Genomic DNA, 21,165 nt, shown 5'->3' with positions numbered 1-21,165 from the left:
AACAAAGAACAACAGCTAATCCAGACTGGAGGCGTGGATGGAAATAGAGCGAAAAATAGGATGCCATTGCGAACTATGCAACTGGCAAGGAGGAGGTTAAAAAAAATCAAAACTAGCAAGATACACCCAAGAAGAGATATTGCTGTGATCCAAGTCATTCCCATAAGGCCGTGGCTAAATGATGAGAAGAGATCACCGTGGCTTGTCGTGGACTTGGATTTGGCAGAAGTTTCAGACTGGTTTATTTAGCCCTAAACGGGGTAGTACCAGGACCAAGAAATGAAAACTTTATGTTGACAGATTTGGTACCGTCTAAGGCATTTTAAACAGCTCTATTCAAGTATGAAATCGTATCTCAAATAGGATCTTGCTTCCTCTCCTTGAAAATATTCCATCCGAACGCAGATAATAACAAAAAAGCAATTTGTAAATTGCCCACCCCTGATGGATAGTTGGACAAGATTACTCTTTAAAGACCCTTTCCTGCACTTAGATATTTATGATACATTTTAACTTTAAGTACGTAAAAGGACTTACAAAATAGTAGTGCTATCCCCAGCAGGATCGCCAGGATCGCCCACTTTCCGAGTACCACTCCTGCACTCCTTCGAGCTGCCGGACATTGACTTGGATGCGTACAATCACACAGATTAACTCTCAGGGTTTTTGTGGTAGATTGACCTTCTCTATCTTTTACAGTAATAGGAACACTATATTCCTGAAATTCAGCATTTTTCTGATATGAAAGACGGGCAGCTGTATCTGAAAGAAAACGAAAGAATTTTATCTTTAGTGGACATGTATTTCTCCCTTAGCATTTGTTTTGCCACACTTGTTCCTAGACATATTATTCTCAAGGAACCATCTGCCACATGAAAATGAGTTAAGATGGAGAACTACCTTCGACCTTTCTCCGCACTAATATTACTACGTATGTTCACTGTAACTTTTTACAAGAGAGGCTGTAAGACGTAATTTGACATTGGAGTGATCCAGCAGCATTTCAGTAATATTTAATATTCCCTATCTTTCCCTTATCTACAAACCAATGATGGTAGATTGGCCCCTGACATGCACTTCAAGCATTTTTTAATAGTACCAGTTTATGGTACTCATAAAATATTAACAATCATTATACACAAAGTATGTCTTAGTTGACATTCTCTTGTCCATTTCCTTACCATTTACCCATCCATTATCTTTACATATAAGGTAATTTTTTGAAGTACACTAGACTCTTTGTTATTATGCCTTCCCTCTAGAAGTGATCTCAATACCAGAAAGCTAATTAATGTCACCCAGGCTAGGTACAAGGCTTACATAAAAACAGATGTATTAGTATCATAACAATATGTTTTTATCAACTATGATATTTCCCCAATAGCCTTGATACCTATTTTACTGACTTCATTATCAACTGACCAAAAGCTCTACTACACTTTCCATGCCAATTACAACCTTCCGAATTTTGCGGTAAGTGAAATGACACAGCGGCACAATGCACATGGTGGAAATCATCTGTAACTTCTAAGCCCTTCTTAAAGCACTGTTACAGCTGATAAGAATTTCAAAGATTTTTGGCTTCACCTCAAATGTAAAGCTCCCCAGAGGAACGTGAATTACTACTAAGGTTCAGGTGGAACCCTCCCAGATCATACTGTGGCTAAGATAAAATACCTCAAATTCCTCTCCTCCCTCAAGACCACAAGCTCAGCTGTAGTCGCATCTCGTTTATTCACAGTAATGCAGCAGCCTGTGATGTCCTTGCCACTCAACTCTGCCCTCTTCAAACTGTCCTGCCACCAATGTCACCTTGTTAAGACATAAATCTGGGCATAGCATTCCTTCCCGACACAGTCCTAGTGCACCTCGCTGTCACTACTGTACAAAAGTCAGTCTCCTCAGCCTGGTACATAAGCCCTTCACCAACAGATCCCGTCCGTCCTCCCACCCAATCTCTCAGCATGCCTGCTAAACCCTAAACTCTAACAACACTGGTTTTCCCTAGCATTTTCCTTCTTTATGCATATTTATTAACCAATTATTGATTAAATAAGCACTTATTAAGCAGTTAGTATCACGAAGCACTGGGTTGCGTGCTGGAAATATACAGATGAACCACAAATATCCTGAGAAACTCGTGTATTGGAGAAGAAAGGTAAACAGATGACAACACAACATGAAAGGAGCTATAATAAAGGGAGAAGAGGTCGTGATGTGACTCCCTCTACTTCGAGAAAGACTTCATGGATGTGAGCATCTGAGCTGGAGTCCTGTCTGTCCTATTATCTCCACATACCTCTGCAGGGTCGGAACAGTGCACGGTAAATGGTTCGCGCTCCACAGGCATCATGAGTTAATATCAAACTATGAAATGGGAAGGGAGTATTCTAGGCAGAAGGGACAGCATGCACAAAAGTCCACTTGTAGGAAAGAGCATGATACGGTAACAGAACAGCAGTGAATGGAGGGTGAAATACAGAATCCCACACTCCCCCAGAAACCACTATCACAGGAGGCTGTCCTGACAGCTCCAACACCGTGCCTCTGTCCATGTCCCACCATGTTTCCTTCCAGAATACCATGGAGTGCTTGTCTCATACACCCAGATCCCTCATTTCCAGAGTTTGCTTACACTAAAATTTAAACTGCCCATCTCTCTTCTCTCCTCACCTCATTGGAGTCACTTTAAAACTACACCAGGGGCGCCTGGGTGGCTCAGTTGGCTGTGTCTGACTCTTGATTTCGGCTCAGGTCATGATCTCAGGGTCATGAGATTGAGGCTTTAAGATTCTCTCTCTCCCTCTATATCCTTCCCCCATCCTCCCTCTCTCAAAAAAACCCAAAAAACACCAAAAACAATTTACATTAATGATAAGCCGCCCAATATTTTACCAAAGCTTTTTTGTCTTTATTGTAAATTTTGCCTTCACAGAAATTATGATTTCTTTCTTTTATATGCAATATATAACACAGACCCCATATAATATTTGTAAAAAATTGAGTTAGTCTTCTAAAATATATTAATGAGATAATTAGAGTAAACAAGGAAATCCACTCTCAGTTATTTTAGGGCATATAAATCATTATTTTTTATTAAAACTTTTGGGAGCCTGGGTGACTCAGTCTGTTAAGTGTCTGAGGCTCAGGTCATGATCTCATGGGTCCTGAGATCCAGCCCTGAGTGGGGCTCTGTGCTCAGTGGGGAGTCTGCTTAAAGATTCTCTCCCTCTGCCCCTCCCCCTACTTGCTCACACACTGGCACGTGTTCTCTCTCTCTCTCCCCCTCAAATAAATAAATAAGTCTTTAAAAATGAATAAATAAATACCATTAACTTTGGTGAGGGTCCACATTCTGCTTGTTTCTGGAGAAGGGTTTGCCAAGCTGAAATAAAATGGAGCGCCATGGACAGGGTCATCGGGATCGACGGCGGAAATGTCGGCATGCTTCATCTTTGGTTTGCAGACTGTTACGTAACTTTGAAGTATTTCTGGTGGATTATCATTCACATCTTCAACGTTCACGGCAAGTGTTCCAGTACACGATCTGCCGTCTAGGAAGAAAGAGAAAAGGCTTAGTGTAGTTTTTTGCCTTTTTTACAGCTTCCTAATAAAATAAATTAACTACATTCTACATATATGTTTTCTTAAATAAGCTAATTATTACAGAATATGGGAAATAAGAACGTAGAAAGATAAAAGAAACCTACAGAGCATCTAAAATGAATACTGCCACCGATAACATCAGCTACAACTGCCAATAAACCTTATGCCAGGATTATTACCAAACAATAATAATCAACGTGTGAACGGCAGACTCTGTGTTTTGTGGGGGGTTCTTTCTGGCAGAGATGTTAATGTGGAGTAAAAAGCCTACAAAAAGTTATTCGAATCCTGATACACATTTAAGCCACTTAGGGAGATTTTTAAAATATGTGATGCTCAGACGCCCCAACCCAGGATTCTGATTCCGTGTGTCTAAGTCATGTTATAAAATGATTTTTTTAAGTTCCCCAAGTTAATTATCATTATTCTCACTGAATTAGAATGTTATTCTAATTATGAATTATTCTAATAATCTAATATGAAGCCGGGGTTAAGAACCTCTGGGTTGTTTTAAGGAACAGAATTCAAGGAAAGGATCGCTTTGACCTAATAACCAATTAAGTTTCTCAAAGATTCTATTTAAAGTGGCATAAAGAGATACACAAGCGTCTAGCGAGACCATTTCATCTGATCCGAGACTTGAGTTTCCTCTTTGCCCTCCAACACATGGATCTATAAGCATCTGAGGTCCCGCCATGCTGGGGATATAAGGATAAAGAAGACATGGCTTACCTTACAAGGTTCACCTTGTTAGATGATTAAGAGAAATAGGAACAGCCTTCAAAGTAATTTCTAACAATTCCAAATACTTATCACAAAAATTCTGCACAATAATAATTGTTTATTCTCCAATTCCTTTCTAAAATACCATATTAAAACTTTCTAAAAAACTCAAAAAAATTTTTTTTTTTTTTTTTACCTTGGTCTATTGCCAGGACTGTAATATTATATAAGTCATTTCTGGGAGTCATCGCCTCCCGGTCCAGGACTTTGGAAGTTGTGATTGATCCCAAAATCTCATCAATGGTGATCCATCCTTTAGGATCATGCAATTTTTTGTACCTATTAATGTAAAATAAAAAGTCTTTAGCGATATAAAATGTATTAAAATAAGTTACCATCTCAATTACTGCAAATACATTACGCGTATGTGCTTACAGACTTCTTTGTACCTCAGGCCGTTGCTACTTCTAGTTTCAGGGTCATACGCCTTATAGCCATTGACCTTTGACCCCACTGCTGAGTTTTCTTTAATCCGTACATATTGGGTCGCAGGGCTGCATTCAGGCCCTTCATCCTGATCCCTCACGTGAACTGTGACCAAGGCTCGGTTCATGGCTGCCGTTCTGAGGGCGACATCTCTAGTAAACGGAGCTTCATTGTTTACTCCAATCTCCAGGGTCACTTGGTGGTTTTCTTCATAATTCAGCGGCTTTTTTAAAAAGCACATGGATATCACCATCAATGTAAAATACATACGATATTCCGAATAACAAGCGAACAACTGTAAATATGAACAGTGCCACATGAATTCTATGTCCCCATTCAATCAATACTGACTTTAATCCTTGGCTAAAGAGAGAGGTGATTCTTCACGAAGCCTTTAGCAAGAGTGGTCTGAAAGTTTCTGCAGGTGGTTTTATGGAGTTGTGGAAAAATAATTCCTGAATTACTTTTATAGTTCATTCTTACAAGCGAAAATTATTCTGAACCTGGAGATAATGCAATAAAACAACAGAATTTTTAGGGCCCTGCTTCGGAGCACTCAAGGACCAGCGTAAGGGGCATCTCACTCCAGGAGAATGCAAGTTTGTTTGACTTATTACTTCCTACTGATGATGTCCATTTCCTTAACCACCGCACTGTGATCCCTCTGCTATACGACGCTGCTTAACGGGTTCAACTGTCTCTAAAAATATCTAAGTGAATCCTCTGATTAAAATTGATTTTTAGACAGCAAATCAAGCAAAACCCATAAAAACATTATTTTACATTGCGTTGCAAACATGAAGCATTTTTTCATGTAATTTTTCGAGGCTTACGCTGGGTATTGCATTACAGGCTTAAAACTCTGCAAGATTGGAAATCTGGTGGGATGAAATCAGTGATTAATGAAGAGACAGGAATTCTCTTCCACCACAAGGTAGCTTCATGTTTTAATCAATTAAAAAAAAAACAAAGCTCAAAAATATCCTATATCTGCACTGAGATATTAATGACTCCCTGGAAAATGACGTGCTGTTTTGTAGTGGACCCTCTACGTTGAGCACGGCAGAGAACAGTAGCTTCTTCACTTAAGCCCGTGTGCACCACTGGGGCTGCTCAAATAGAAAGGAAATGCTGGGATGGAAAGATTCCCCAGGCCTGAGCTAAAGACTGCATCGGCTCATGCTCTACAGTTCCGGAAAAGTTATCCAATATGGAAAATTATAACACTAGCCCCATGAACATGTAAGCCTTATAAAAATATAATAATAATAGAGTTTGCCAAGTGTTTTCATTTTCATTGTTATAATGGAATAGCTATTAGGAAGGCAGAGAGAGGTATTTTTTTTACGTTTTATAGATAACACAGAGGCTAACTTTCCAAGATCACGCAGCTATGCAAAGTTTTGTCCTCTGCACAATTGTGATAAGAATAACATTTAACATTGTAAGCCCACAGTGAGTACTTTCCACTATAGGTTATAAGACTCTCTCAGCCTGTCACACAGGCTCTTGAAAGAAAAATGTTATTTTTTGTTACCAGCCAATATAATGCAATAATAGGAGACATCAACTAACAAGGTAATGTTTGGAAGCTAAAAGAAGTATATTTGAGCAATCTTTGCCTTAACTTACTGATTATTTAATTCTTTTTGGTATAAAGGGATGAATCAAGTTCATTCCTAGCCATCATTATGTAAGTAGTGAAAGAATGATGGATTTTAAAATGTCTGAATTACACGGTGTTTGATTTTAAACTTTTTTTAAAGACTTTATTTATTAGGGAGAGAGACAGAGAGTGAGCACGAGCGGGGGCGGGGGGGGGCGGGGAAGAACAGAGGGAGAAGGAGAAGCAAACCCCCCACCCAGCAGGGATCCCGAGGCGGCTGGATCCCTGCTCCCAGGACTCGAATCATGACCTGAGCCGAAGGCAGTAACCTACTGAGGCACCCAGGCGCCTCCAGTGTTTGTTTTTAAAACAGAAGATGCCTCATCAAGGTTAGAAAGTACTTAAAGATATAACTTAACTACATGAACACGAATCTTTAGCAAGAAAAAGGATAAGATACTTTTAAAGACCAGTGTGGCTACCAAAGGAACTGTGTGATGAATTCACGTATTCTAAGGGTTTGAGGAAATGAAATTTTATTGACCAAAATGTTAGAGACTATTATGAATGGCTCCAAGAAAGAGAGAAGGTAAAATTACCGAAGGAGCTAATCATGACAGAGGAAGGAGATAATTTAAAAAGTAAACCCAGAGAAGTAGAAATTAATTCAAGTTCCAAAAAAAAGACTCCCTTGTGCAACTAAGTCATGGTTTGATCAAGTCAAGCAAAAGAGGAGAGACAAGGGGACCATGACCATGACAGCTAGACGCAACCTACATAAGGTGCTTAGCGTCATTCCCAGTGACAGACGTGAAAGGTGATCAGTACTTGATAACTGTTTCTAAAATTCTAAAAGCATTTCCTAGATATAAGAACTAGGATGTAATTATAAAATATAAGTGTGACTACCTTATGTTTAAAGGTAATGGGAATAAATGCATATACATTTTATTGGGAGGGATTTTCTTTAGTCTTCATATGTGAAATTAACTTAAACTGAAGCAGAGACAAACAAGTAAAGTAGCACCATCTAATTGCTCTCCCTCCTGGGGAATCCTGAGATGGTACCAGAAGCTGTTCACCAGAAATAAAGCAGATGTTTATTAGTCACACAGACTGAGAAGTAATCTAGGATCTAGGCTAGAAGTTCTGAAAATATTTGTAAACATTTTTCTTAATGTCTCTGTGATCAACACTCCATGGGGGGAAAAATCCACTCTGAATATGAAAAAAAATGGAATGTGTTGACATACTATGATTTCTCTTAGCATATCTTCTTTTGAGAAAGTTTACTAAAATTCACTTTGCATTGGTTAAAAAAACTGACAGTAAAAATTTAATTCCTAGTGTTACTTAAATTTTGTCTTCCGAAGCAAAGATAAAAACACTGAGATTAAAAAATAATAAAAACGGGTCTTTAATGCCGGACTTGAATGGGAGAGAACTGAGGAGCAGCCTTCTAATCGAGCAGCAGATACGGAGAACTCTAGAAGCTCTGAGCTTGGGTCTTTGACTTGAGCTACTGCAGTTAGCATAATCCAACCATCTCAGATCTGAAACTATTTCTTTGACTTATTTCTAGAAAGAAGTCAAGGTGAGGGTGAGGGGTGAGCAGAAAAGGTGTCCGGGAGAAATCTTTTACAGAACATCTGTTACCAATCACATCAATTTTGAGGCAAATGCCTGCACTGTATAGGTGTGTCTAGCTTTGGAAACTGACGCACAACAGTGCTTTTCACAAGAATTATACACCACAGACCCTCAGCGTACCCCACTTCAGCTGCAGCTGTGGTGGACACTCCCCCATTTATGCTGACAGATTCACATCTCAGGCACAGAAAGATTCAGCTCTTGACATTCAAAGTTTGCTCCAAAGCTGGAGTGTTCTCTCTCTACGAGGCACAGCCATGCCCAGAAGTGCAGGAGAGCTGAGGTACCCTGGAGGGAACCTTCGACCGATGAGGCATGGGTATCAACCATGAGAGTTGATGGATAAATGCCCCAGGTAGCATTTTTAGAGGAGATCATTCTAAAGTACACTCTACATGGTTCACTCCAGGACTGAACACCAGAGGTGACTAGGTCAGAAATGCCGACTCGGTTGGCTTTTCATTCTTGCCTGTTTTACTTTCCCATTTTTACTCTGGCTTCTTGGGATCCACTTTCTATATATTTCCCTTCATTGAGTTCCTTATATTGGGTTCTGCTTTCTGGAGAGTCCGAGTGAAGACTGGATTGAGGTGGGCCAATAAAGAGGAAAACAATCAGTACCATCTGCTTATTTTCTTTCCTATCAGTTACAAAGTTTCATTTTTCTTCAGTTGGTTTCAGTATTTAACTTGAGCAGATCATATTAGAGAAAACTGAAATAGAGGTTTGATGTTGAGAGTAATCTGGAACAAATATATTTGACTATTCACATCTGGGTAGAATTTGCTGAGGCTTATTACATAATCTCTGGAAATTTTTAGAGGAAATAATTATAAATAGCTATTTATGTATTAAAGTCTCCACCATTTTGTTGCTGGCAGGAAAGCTTCCTTTAATCAACGGATGACTCCTTTACCTGCCCATAGGATAATTTTTTTTCCTGTTCTGGGTTATAAATATAAAACCAAAGGTCCTTCCCAAATAGGGCCTTTTCTGCCCTCATAACCTGGACCTTAGAATAAGACAATGCAACCAAAAATACAATATATAGGATAAAGAGTAAGTTCCTTCAGTGCTGTCTGATACAACGCTCTATTTCACCCTCAACACCACCTATAAAGGATCAGATACAACTAGGCATATTCCAGAGAAAGAGAGAATGAGAAGACTACGGGCTTCTAAATTCTATCATGCAAGGAATAAAGGAATCAGGAACATTAACCATAGAGAAGGTAAGTTTCAAATGAACATAGCAATCTTTTCAAAAGAATTCTATTTCTTCCATTAGAGATGGAACCCAGACCATTAGAGACAGAACCCAGACATGGGATATAAGGAGAATAATTTGGACACAGGAGAAGTAAGAACTTCCGAGAGTCAGAGCTCTCCAAATATGGAATCAGATGTCAATGGAGATATGACTATCCTTTGAACTGAAAATGTTCAAGCATAAGCTAGGTAATAATGATGGCAGCAAAATTATAGAAGAAAGACAGCATTAGATGGAAACAACTGGACTACACAGACTAAGCTCTATTCCAACTTGTGGAGTCTTTGATCTGAAGCTATTTAGCTGATTAAACCATTAGTTGAATAGAACTTGTTAGCTCCCCAAGTTATCAAGTATTCATTATTACTGTACCTTTACAACACACAAAACACCTTCATTAGTTTCTCTGTCTGTGCTGATTTTGAAATGTCCGTTTTCATTGCCCTTCAAAATGGTAAAATTGGCTCTCCAATTGGCAGTGTTAATTAAATCCTTATCTTCTATTGGTATTCGTAAGATCTCCACATTGTATGCATTTTCCTCTACTGATGCTTCATACTGAAACAGAAAAAACTCATTAAAAACTTCCTTTATAAAGAGAACTTCTACAAAGAAAAATATTTCTTCCACTCCAAGAATACTGGTTCTTATAGTTTTTATCTGGTTTATTTTAAAGCCACGAATTACAAGGACTGTTGTTTCATCAAGGATTATCTTTGAAGTGAAAGAACTGCACTACAAATGAAGACGAATTTTACTTGCTTTTGTTAGGAGGAGATAAAATAAATAGTACTATGAATAAATAAAAGAGATTTATAGGTCAGCTGTTTAAATTTTAATTTTATTCATAAAAAATAAACATACATCAAAGTATGACAGGTATTTTGTTAATTCATAAATAACAAATAACAGTTGACAATTAGAGATAGATTCGAAACTCTACACTTACCTTATTTTGTTTGAAAGTAGGTGCGTTGTCATTCGAATCTTTTACTGTTATCATACAAGTTGATGTACTCATCAATCCAAAAAACTGACCATCCATGTCTTGTACTTTCATTATCAGTGAGTACTTATCTACAGTCTGAAAATGAAGCAAACATTTGATTAGTTTTGAAAACACACGCTTTGACTTACAAATGAAACCTCAGCTGTACACTCTTCTACTTGTGCATATCCATGCTTTTATTGGATTCCATATTTGTATACACTTTAAGAATCTGGTACACAGGGAGAAGCTGTGTACCAGAAGCTTTAACAGAGGTTAAATTACAAAAAGCTACACTAAAAATTTAGACTTATAGGTAGGTATAAGTAATAAGCAGGTTGATTGGGAAAAGTTTTATGGGAGTCATAGGGGGAGCACAAAATAAGAACATCTGAGTTTTAGAAAGAGGTTTCTTAAAGATTTAGCATCATCTGCAGTAAATTGAGCTGAACGTCAAAGATATTGTCTAAGACAGGTGATCCAAACCTGAGGCAGTTGCCATGAGGACAGAGAGAAAGGGTGACAGGCAAGTTCCTTGGGAGTTAGCATTTAGTAGGATGTGATGGTAGATTCTATACAAAAATTAAGAGGAAAGAGAGAGTTGAGAAAGATGCCCAGCTGTCCTATTCAGACAGGCAGATGGTGTGTATCATCAACCGCTGTAGCAAATGCAAGAGAGCCTGTTCTCCGCAGAAGTGAACACCAGCAAGGTTAGCAAGGAGGGCCTGTTCTCCGCAGAAGTGAACACCAGCAAGGTTAGCAAGGAGGGCCAAAAGGAAGGAGCCGTGGTTGGCGTATACTGGATTTTATGCGTCTATGGGAAATCTACGGAGAAAGGTTCGGAAGGCACTTGCATGTGTGGCCCCATACTTACGGGAGAGTTCACAGCCAGTAATACCAACCTGGGGGTCCTAAGTATGTAGACGGTGGTTGAAATTATAGCAGGAATCAGATTATCTAGGAGAGGTTAAAGGGTGAGAAGAGCTGAGGATATAAGGAACAGCATTTCAAGCATGAGGGAAGTAAGAAGACGTAAGCTATGCACACTAAAAAGGAAACATCACAGAAACAGAAAAAGAACCAGGAAAGACAAGAGTTTTATTAAGTGCCAACAATAGACAGGGGCTTCGGGCAACAAGTGGATGTGGCCATTAGGAGGTCACCACTGACTTCAGTGAAGAGAGTTCTTGCAAATGGTGTGGTGGTGATGAAATGAACTCATTTCTTTATGACACAATTACCTCTTCTGCCTTTCTCTTCTCTCTTACTACCCATTAGTACTCTTTCTGTTTTGTTTTCTTTTCACTTTTCTACTTTTCCCCACTTTCAATTTCCTGCTATCTCTTCCTCCATTTTCTTATCCCCCTTCCGCATTGGAAACCAACATTCCCACCCTGAAATGTTCCTCCTTTAGGCCCCATTGTCTGATACCCTGCTTTTCCTTCCTCTAAATGCACTGGATTTTTTTATTTGTTTTTATCTCCCTCATTCATTTCTTTGTTTTCTGTGTTGTTCCCATAACACACTTTGTGGTTGTTCCCCAAAAAATCCTGTTGACTTTCTTTGATCAGGAAAACAGATCTGGGTTTTGACCACAAATCAGTACCTTAACAAGCTGTGTACCCCCGAATTACTGAATTTTTCTGAAGCCTCATTTCTCTATGTGTAAAAAACGAGGGAAAATGCTCATTTTTGCTTGATTACTACATAGATTTTACCTATCCTACCTATACAAAAACACATTCATACTGCCCCTTCGAACCTACCCATCTGTTACTACCGTTCTGTGCCTTCTCACATAGTATGTCCTGACCACCCAAAAAAATAAAAATAATGACAAATAGAACCTTTATACTATTTTTTATTCCTTTTCGTGGGTTCTCACCATCCCTTCCCTTTCTCTTTGGCATCAAATTCCACTGATTTCTTCTGTACATCATCTCTCCACGTCATACTGACCCCTCTATTTGTGTTAATCAAATGGAAACCACTGAAGTGCTGTACTCGAGCTCTTTAGTGCACATGACATCGATTAATCTGCCTCAGTCAATAATTCAGGGCTCTCAGTTAAACACTGGCTGACAAAATAGAGCAACAATAACAAAAATCAGAAGATTCAGTGCAGTAATTTGATTCAGGTGAATCACTCTTTTGTCACGTTGGTCCTCCATAGATTGGACAGAACACTTATCTAGTCAAACAAGGAAATTCTAAGGACCAAATATAATTATGTATCAAGAATTTGAACATAAAGTGCTACACACCCGACAATATGCTAGCTGTCTTATCCAAACAGTGTGACAAGTTTCATAATAATCCATCAACCTTATATCAACTAATCTGTTCCTCCTAAAAAGCACGTTATCAACGATAACTGGATAGGGATCAGTCTGTGATCTAAACTCAGGAAACAAGCAAAATTAATTGTCTTACATGAGAACTGAAGCCTTTACTGAGCTGGAACCTTTACTAGCCACACACAAGACTAGAATAATAGTTAACAATAGCAACTTTCATTAGAAATCTATTGTGGTCCTAACTCCTCCTAAGCACCAACGGATCTGCATTAATCCTATGGCTTCTCTTACCCAAGGAAATACAAGTAATATTAAAAAACATAAAACAGGTAGCAAGACCAGAAATTCTTATTGTCTCACACTTAAATAAACTAAAATAGAAAGACCTAAGATGACAGGAGAGCAAACTGCAGTAAGTGGGGTAGGGATCTCAGCCCCCAGTAACATGAGGCTCCTCAGAGCAGAAAGCTACCTCTCTGTCCAAATAATGAGCAGCCACGGTGATGACACCCGTGCTGGGATGCACAGCGAAGATCCCCGGGGACCTCGGGCTCTGCTCCAAAATGCTATACTTCAGGCGTGTATGCATCGTGTCCGGTTCATCTCTGTCTGTGGCACAAACCACTCCCACTGTGGTACCTACATGTTGGAAAAAAAAAAAAGTCTTTAATTTCCAGAACAGCAAAATATGTTTCGGAGTATTTACACTTGCCAAATTTTAACAATGACAGTGGCAATCTAATTTTAGGTGTGTTTCTTATCAGAGCTATTCCATCTTTAGGTAGCACCAATGAAGATGACTTCAAATTTATAACGTAAAACACTATGGTGCTGGGAATCAAGGTACGCTTTTACTTTGTCCACCGTGAAAATGTTTGATAGTAAGTTACTAAAAACTTATTTAAATGGCAATCAAGAATATTTTCAACACGGGGCGCCTGGGTGGCTCAGTCGGTTAAGTGTCTGCCTTGGGCTCAGGTCATGACCTCAGGGTCCTGAGATTGAGCCCCACGTGGGCTCCCTGCTCAGTGGGGAGCCTGCTTCTCCCTCTCCCTCTGCCCCCTGCCCCTGCTCCCCCTCCCCACTCGTGCCCTCTCTCCCTCAAATAAGTAAATTTTTTTTTTAAAAAAAGAATAATTTCAACATGTATTTCCACACACTTCAATAACAAACCTAGCTGGAGAGAGAAATCATGTTTCCTAATTAAATCAAAGTTTTTAATTTAATTTCTGATTAGTGGATAAATCAATACTGACTTGGGGTATAACTGTATAAATGGTCAGGCTGACCTTTCATGGTCTAATCTCCATTCTCTGATGTTTTTTACTAGTCTCTGACGTGTCTCATTCTCTTTTACCCACTTAGCATCAACGCCCCACTATCCTCAGCCCCACCTAATCCTCAGGAAGGATTTCATACTATTCACCCTTCAGGAGGAATTTAAGTCAACTGTTTCTACAGCTGGAGCTATTAATCCTTGTCATCTGTATGGAATATAAGAATATTGCTCTGGTAAAGGATTACAGCTCTCAAAGCGTACAAATAGGTGGTATTGTATAATGTTAAGGACAGCATTCCAGTGCCCATGAAAACATAATGCATACACCTACTTTGCCTAAGGCCTGTATAAAAGGCTGATCTGAGGAACAACACGTGGACATATACAGTCACACATATATACATACTCACACACATATACAGATTTGTTGAAATACTATATTTGAAGGAAATAAAAACAAATTAATTCAAGAAAATGTTAGTTTTAAATATTTTTTCACTATAATGTCTTTAAAATTTGTATATACGTGTGTAAATAAATAAATACATATATACACATATATATAAAGTTGTAGAGAATGTCCAATTACTTATTTATAAGTAATAACAAGGTTTTTGCAGTGGATCCATATGAAGACATGAAGTAATCATCTTATGATAAGAAAACAAATGCTATTCATCTGTGTTTGCACAGAAAAAGAGTTTCTAATCTTTGTAAGGCAGAATATTTTCTTCCTGTAATTTTACTGACAGGACACAAACACTATTTTAATTCTCTGGATAAGAACTACTTTACTTATCACAAAAATTCTTTTTAAAATATTGACTTCAAAAGTCCTTTTCATGAGCACTATACTTAAATATTAGTTGAGCACCCTTCGTCCAAACCTGTGCGTGAGTTAAGGCAAACTCAAGGAACGCCTAAAAGTTCAGAGTATCAAAGCCCAAACTGGTCCGAACCTTCTTGTGTGAGATGTTTCAAGTGCCTTAGGTTAATTTGGGCATCAAAATATTTGCCCCTGATTCTTGTCTGTCATTATCATAGAGAACAGAATCCTCAAGAAAGACTTTGAAACCAACAATCTCTCTTTGAGAAAAAGAAAATTGTACCAGAGTCATAGTCACTGTGAAGCTAAAAATATTATAGGTTATCTAATGCAATTAACTCCTTTTACAGGTCAGGGAACTCAAAGGGACTTCTACCATTTCCCAGAGTGAATTAATAGCAGACCCCAAATCAAAAACTAGGTTCCTTAAACTCCAAACCAACAATTTTTATTTTTTTAATTGTACCATATGAGTAATAAAGAGGTTAACATCTATGACATCAAATTATCAAAGTAAAATATAAAGGGGAATAACAAATATAAAAATCCAGTGAAGATCTAAGTAAGTACTTGAAACTTTAATGGGCAAGTTAGCAAAGTCATCCTTTATGAATGAGTCCACATTCTTTCAACTTCATTGTGAATGGTTATTTTCCATATTGTAAGTTTCAGAAGACATCATAATGCCACATTTGAAGGGCCAACTAACCTGAACACTTTGGTTTTCCATGATCTGAATGAGTGTTTAGCACATGTGATGTGTCTCTAAAGTTATCCCTGTATTCATTCTAAATTAGAAGTAGTAAAGTAGTAGTTTTAAGAAAGGAGATAATATAAAGAAGAGCTTTAAAAAAATTGTGTTTTCAGTAGATGTCATTTAACACCTCCCTAAATAAAACCTAATAAAAATGTAAGTATTAGTTTTAATTTTATTGTAATTCTATTCTGTATGTCCTCTCTTGGAGGTGAGAATAATGATAAACCCACAAAATGGTAAACTGAAATAAAGTATATAAACTAAATATGATTCAAAGCCTGAATAATGATTATTTGCTTTTATAATTAATTGGTATTGTGTTGACAACACCAGACTCCTGTAATATCCTGTAGGTTACGCTCTGTTTGGATGTGATAGGATTAAATGTACTCTGGTAAATAGATACTGGTTCAATATCTTCCCAGAATAATCTGGTCTTGGGTATAAAAAACCCAATGTCTCAAGAAATGTAGACAAACATATATAACATAATACATTTTACTTTTAAAAGTTACACAAGAGAAAAAAGGCAAAACTGAACTATTGGGACTTCATCAAGATAAGTTTTTGCACAGCAAAGGAAACAGTCAACAAAACCAAAAGACAACCAACAGAATGGGAGACGACATTTGCAAATAACTTATCAGATAAAGGGCTAGTATCCAAGATGTATAAAGAAGTTATCAAACTCAACACCCAAAAAACAAATAATCCAATCAAGAAACGGGCAGAAGACACGATCAGACATTTCTCCAAAGAAGACATACAAATGGCCAGCACAGACACATGAAAAAGTGCTCAATAGCACCCAGCATCAGGGAAATACAAATCAAAACCACAAGGAAATACTGCCTCACACACCAGTCGGCATTAGCAAGTCAGGAAATGACAGACATTAACAATCCTAACATTAACAAGTCAGGAAATGACAGACGTTGACGAGGATGTGGAGAAAGGGGAGCCCTCCTACACTGTTGGTGGGAATGCCAGCTGGTGCAGCCACTCTGGAAAACAGTATGTAAGTTCCTCAAAAACTTGAAAATAGAGCTACCCTATGACCCAGCAACTGAACTACTAGTTATTTACCCCAAAGACATTAATGTAGTGATCTGAAGGGGCACCTGCACCCCAATGTATATAGCAACAGTGTCCACAATAGCCAAACTATGGAAAGAGCCCGGATGTCCATCAACAGACAAATGGATAAAGAAGATGTGGTATATGTATACAATGGAATATTACTCAGCCATGAGAAAAAATGAAATCTTGCCATTTGTAATGACGTGAATGGAACTAAAGGGTATTATGCTAAGCAAAATAAGTCAGTTCGAGAAAGACAATTATCATATGATCTCACTCATATGTGGAATTTAAGAAACAAAACAGAAGATCATAGGGAAAGAACAGAAAAAATAAAACAAGATGAAATCAGAGAGGGAGACAAACCATAAGAGACTCTTAATCATAGGAAACAAACTGAGGGTTGCTGGAGGAGAGGGGAGTGAGGGAATGCGGGAACTGAGTGATGCACATTAAAGAGGATACGTGATATAATGAGCACTGGGTATTATATAAGATTCATAAACCACTGACCCCCACCTCCAAAACTAGTAATACATTACATGTTAATTAACTGAATTTAAAATTAATAAATAAATAAAAGTTCCCTTACCATAAAATATGGAAGGAAAAGGCTTTTGTGAGTCTAATAAGGACAGATTTAACTAAATGGAAGTCCTGAACTTCTTCACCTCAAAAAAGTAGCTTTGATAAAACTAAAAAGCAACAATACACTGGGAGAATATTTGCAATGTCACAATAGGTTAATATCCTTAGCATGTATAGAGCATTTTTAGCTAGATTTAAAAAACAGTTAAGAGCAAGATAACACCAAGGAAAGTAAGAGCAAAGGCAATGAACATACATCTCCTAGAAGAAAAAATACAAATGGCAAGAGAAACCACATACAAAACAGTTCAATTAAAAAAAAATTATCTTACCAACTCGGCTACTTTCTGGAACTTCAAAATTATAAACAGCTTCTGTGAAAATGGGGTGGTTGTCATTTTCATCCTCCACTCTGATGGGCAGTGGAAGAGGTAAGTCTGCTGAATACCCGTCCGCAGTCGAGGCATAGGCGATCAACTGGAAAACAAGAAAAAGCAGGACCGATAGTCTATTAATAGAAGGTTCCAGCAAGAGAGAACACTATGATTTACCTGCTACCTTCTTTGTAAATCTTTTTGGTAATTAAACACTTAAAAAATTCTCTTCAATTCTTTTTTTTAATCATCAAAGCGTCAAATGGAAAAACACTTTCAGTGCAGCTTAAGAGGGATCCAGTGTTTCGGAGAAATGGCTGCACTTCAAATAAAACTCCAGAGTAGTACGGTCAAGTGAGAGACAACTCTGTCGATTAGACTCAGATTATAGTCCTTACTCTCTCCGTAATCAGAGAGTTATATTGGGGAGAACAATTAAACTCACTGCAATGGGAAAGATCCCTAGTGTATCATCTAAAGAAAGCCATGATTCTCAATCTTGCAACTAACAAGCTTTTTATTGTTTTACCTCATAGATCACATATGCGTAAGAGATTTTCTAACAAAACACATTTACTAGTTTCTGCATTGCCAATTAATCAAAGGGCAATGTAATGTTAAATAGAATGTATTTCCTTTTTTATATTTAAATTAAATCAGCCAACGTATAGTATTTCTATTCAGCATGTGATTACAACACCAAGTTGAAAATTTTCTAACCAAAAGCAAAGAAATGTCATGTGGTGAACAGCAGCATCTCTTCCTTCTTTTAGGAAGAGAATCCCTCTTTCTTATGGAGAAATAACCCCCCCTCCCCCGGCTGCACCACAGGGATGACCACATGACCCCTCAGAATTTACCATATTACACTGAAAATTGTCTGAGTTATTCTTCATTGACTATAAGCTCATTCGTATCAGAAGACTGACTTATTGACTTTGTTTGGGTTTGGTCTCCCACTTTTGCTTCCTTACCTAATTCTCAGACATGGTCAGAGAATCACATAAGTGGAAGGAAGAACCAAAAAAAATTGTTTTTAATAAATAAACAACACAGAGCACAAGAGGGGAAAAGACCCTTCCAATCAATGGTGGCCACGTCCTGGAGAGAGGAAAATATAGCAGGACCAGAGAGAGAAAGTATCTCATAAACAAAACCAACCCCTGGAAATGTACTGGAATTTACATCCTAATACAATTAAAACTCTTTGCTTCATTTTAGGCTTACCTAACAGAAGTTAAGATAAAGAGCAGATCAAATATTCCAAAATATTGCACTACCTATTTCCTTTAACTCTGAGACAGAATGCAAGAACACAGGAAAGAGTACATGAAGTATCAGAAGAAACAGTTTAATCATTTAAAATCATGTATATCAATAAAACTCCTACATCAAAAATATCGTATTCTTCACGATCCACAGCCCGGGTACAATACAGATTTCCAGTGTCTTTTTCTATGAAAAACAAATTTAAAGGTTCTTGGTCAACTCCACGCCCACTTATTGAGTAGAAGATGGTATAGTTCTGGGCTGCATCGGACTGAACCTAAGAGGGAAAAACCATATTTGTAAAAATTTTAAATTAAAATCTGTTAAAATGCTCTTTTTTAAAATGTACCTTATGCATTTCTATTTTTTAATATTAAAGAGACTTTAATAAAATAATAATCACATTTATCACTTCATTGGCACACAAAACAATAAGGAGCATCTGGCAAAAGATTTTTTCAAACTTCTCAGATTTAATGAAAATAATGTTCAACATAAAGAGTAACCAAAAAAATGTAAAAACAATAAACCATAATTTTCCATCTAGAGATTTGGCAAGGATAGAAAAGAACAACAGTACCCACTGTTAGCAGGAGCCAGGCCATCAGGGACTCTCACACACTGGTGAAGGGAACGCTAATGTGAGTATTTCTCAGGGAGGGGAACCAGCAAAAATTAGAGGAGTAACATATGAGAATAAACAGGGAAGACTTTTCCTGGCAGAAGAAACACAAAGTACAAAGGGACCGGGGTTAGGGTTGTGCCCGGAGTGTTCAAGGAGCAGTAAAGAGGCCACTGTGGTTGGAGCAGAGAAAGATAGCAGGTAAGAAGTAGGAGATGAGGCCACATCACGTAAGTGATTCCAAGGGTGTTGACTTTTCCTTGCAGTCAGGTGGGAACCTATTAGAAAATTTAGACAAGAGTAATATATATAATTTATATTTTAAAAAGATAATACTTGGTGTTTTGTGAAGACTAAACATGGGTGGGTAGGTAAGCAAAGAAGCAGGGAGACCATTTAGTTACTGCAAGAACTCATGATGGCAGTACGGGTAGTGAGAAATGCTTACATTCTGGATATAAATTGCAGGTATGGCCAACAGGATTTGCTGATCGGCTGGATGTGTGGTGTGAAGAGGACACTATTGTCAGAGGGTGCTAATATCCCTACTATCTATTCTGCCCATGTTCCTTTGTGTTGGAATTTACAGCTGAGTGCAAGATTGCCCAAGAGAAACACATTTCTCAGGCTCCCTTACAATTAGGTATGGCCACATGAAAAGATCGGGACAATGGGAGATGAGCAAAAGTAACATGAGCCCTAGACTGTGTCTACCTCCGTCTTCATTCCTAGGCTCAAAATCTACATGAGAGCCAAGGTTTGGCTAAATTTATTTCTAGGGTCGTACTTAGAGCAGCACCTTCCGTGGGACATAGTAGGTGCTCAATAGCCAGCTGCTAAATGAACGAGTAAGCTCATAAAGATCATTTAATGGCTGTAGTCTTTCTCATATTATTATTAGTTTTTTTTTTTTAAGATTTTATTTATTTATTCGACAGAGATAGAGACAGCCAGCGAGAGAGGGAACACAAGCAGGGGGAGTGGGAGAGGAAGAAGCAGGCTCATAGTGGAGGAGCCTGATGTGGGGCTCGATCCCATAACGCCGGAATCACGACCTGAGCTGAAGGCAGACGCTTAACCGCTGTGCCACCCAGGCGCCCCTTATTATTAGTTTGTTAGTGATTTTCTCATTTTACTCATTTTGCTTATACTTCATGACTATCTTCAATCAACTCCGTTTCTTTTTAAATGTCTAAAGAGTTATGAAACCTGAACGAAACAGAGACTGAGAATTAAAACACTCCCAATCGGAAAGAATGTAAAACTTACCTGTTGAAGAAACAAAGGGAACGGGCCCAGTGAATTCTCTTGCATTGAGCAGGGAATAGGGGCCCATCTCCTCTTGGAACGCCTGAGGACGGGTTCTTTAGTACCTCTTTTCCTCAGTACCTGAATTTACAGAAAGAAAATTAAATAAATAAAAGTATCGCAGCCAACTTTGTTGCAAAGGAGTGGACAGTCCATCAACCTCATGAGCAAAAGGCCAGATGACAAGATCTTTTTGCGTTAGATGGGGAAGAAAGAATGCATCCAGAGTTTAAGGTTTCATAAATGGAAAAATTTCATTTTGTATACCTTTCTATCGCTGACCATACTTTCAGTTAGGAAAATCATCAGTGCACTCTTAGTTCTTCTTCTTCTCTCCCACATAGAGATAGCCAACATGTCCTCTTTATAACAACTCTAAAGACACCCTGTTCTTTCTGCTAAAACCTCACACTCTCAGGAGAACCGGAGCAAGAAA

The 21,165-nt window shown here is 38.2% G+C and overlaps 1 protein-coding gene across 2 annotated transcripts in view; it reads right to left on the bottom strand.

Annotated features, from left to right (window-relative positions):
- LOC123782051 (desmocollin-3) overlaps window positions 1-20,810 on the bottom strand; it is a 29,847-nt gene extending 9,037 nt beyond the window's left edge. For both annotated transcript variants that reach the window (XM_045781897.2, XM_045781899.2), the window contains exons 1-10: window positions 20,691-20,810; window positions 18,921-19,076; window positions 17,489-17,633; window positions 13,099-13,265; window positions 10,291-10,425; window positions 9,714-9,899; window positions 4,779-5,038; window positions 4,526-4,668; window positions 3,330-3,554; window positions 538-762 (exon numbers count right to left, since the gene is read on the bottom strand). In XM_045781897.2, the coding sequence (XP_045637853.2) occupies window positions 538-762; window positions 3,330-3,554; window positions 4,526-4,668; window positions 4,779-5,038; window positions 9,714-9,899; window positions 10,291-10,425; window positions 13,099-13,265; window positions 17,489-17,633; window positions 18,921-19,076; window positions 20,691-20,735 (1,687 nt within the window). In that variant the 5' untranslated portion in view covers window positions 20,736-20,810. The remainder of the gene's footprint in view (window positions 1-537; window positions 763-3,329; window positions 3,555-4,525; window positions 4,669-4,778; window positions 5,039-9,713; window positions 9,900-10,290; window positions 10,426-13,098; window positions 13,266-17,488; window positions 17,634-18,920; window positions 19,077-20,690) is intronic.
- Window positions 20,811-21,165: the final 355 nt, after the last annotated feature.

This window comes from Ursus americanus, chromosome 19 (genome assembly GCF_024610735.1).
Source record: "Ursus americanus isolate L20-20 chromosome 19, mUrsAme1.1.p, whole genome shotgun sequence".
NCBI classification, from domain to species: domain Eukaryota; kingdom Metazoa; phylum Chordata; class Mammalia; order Carnivora; family Ursidae; genus Ursus; species Ursus americanus.
This window is presented reverse-complemented; position numbering and strand designations above follow the sequence as displayed.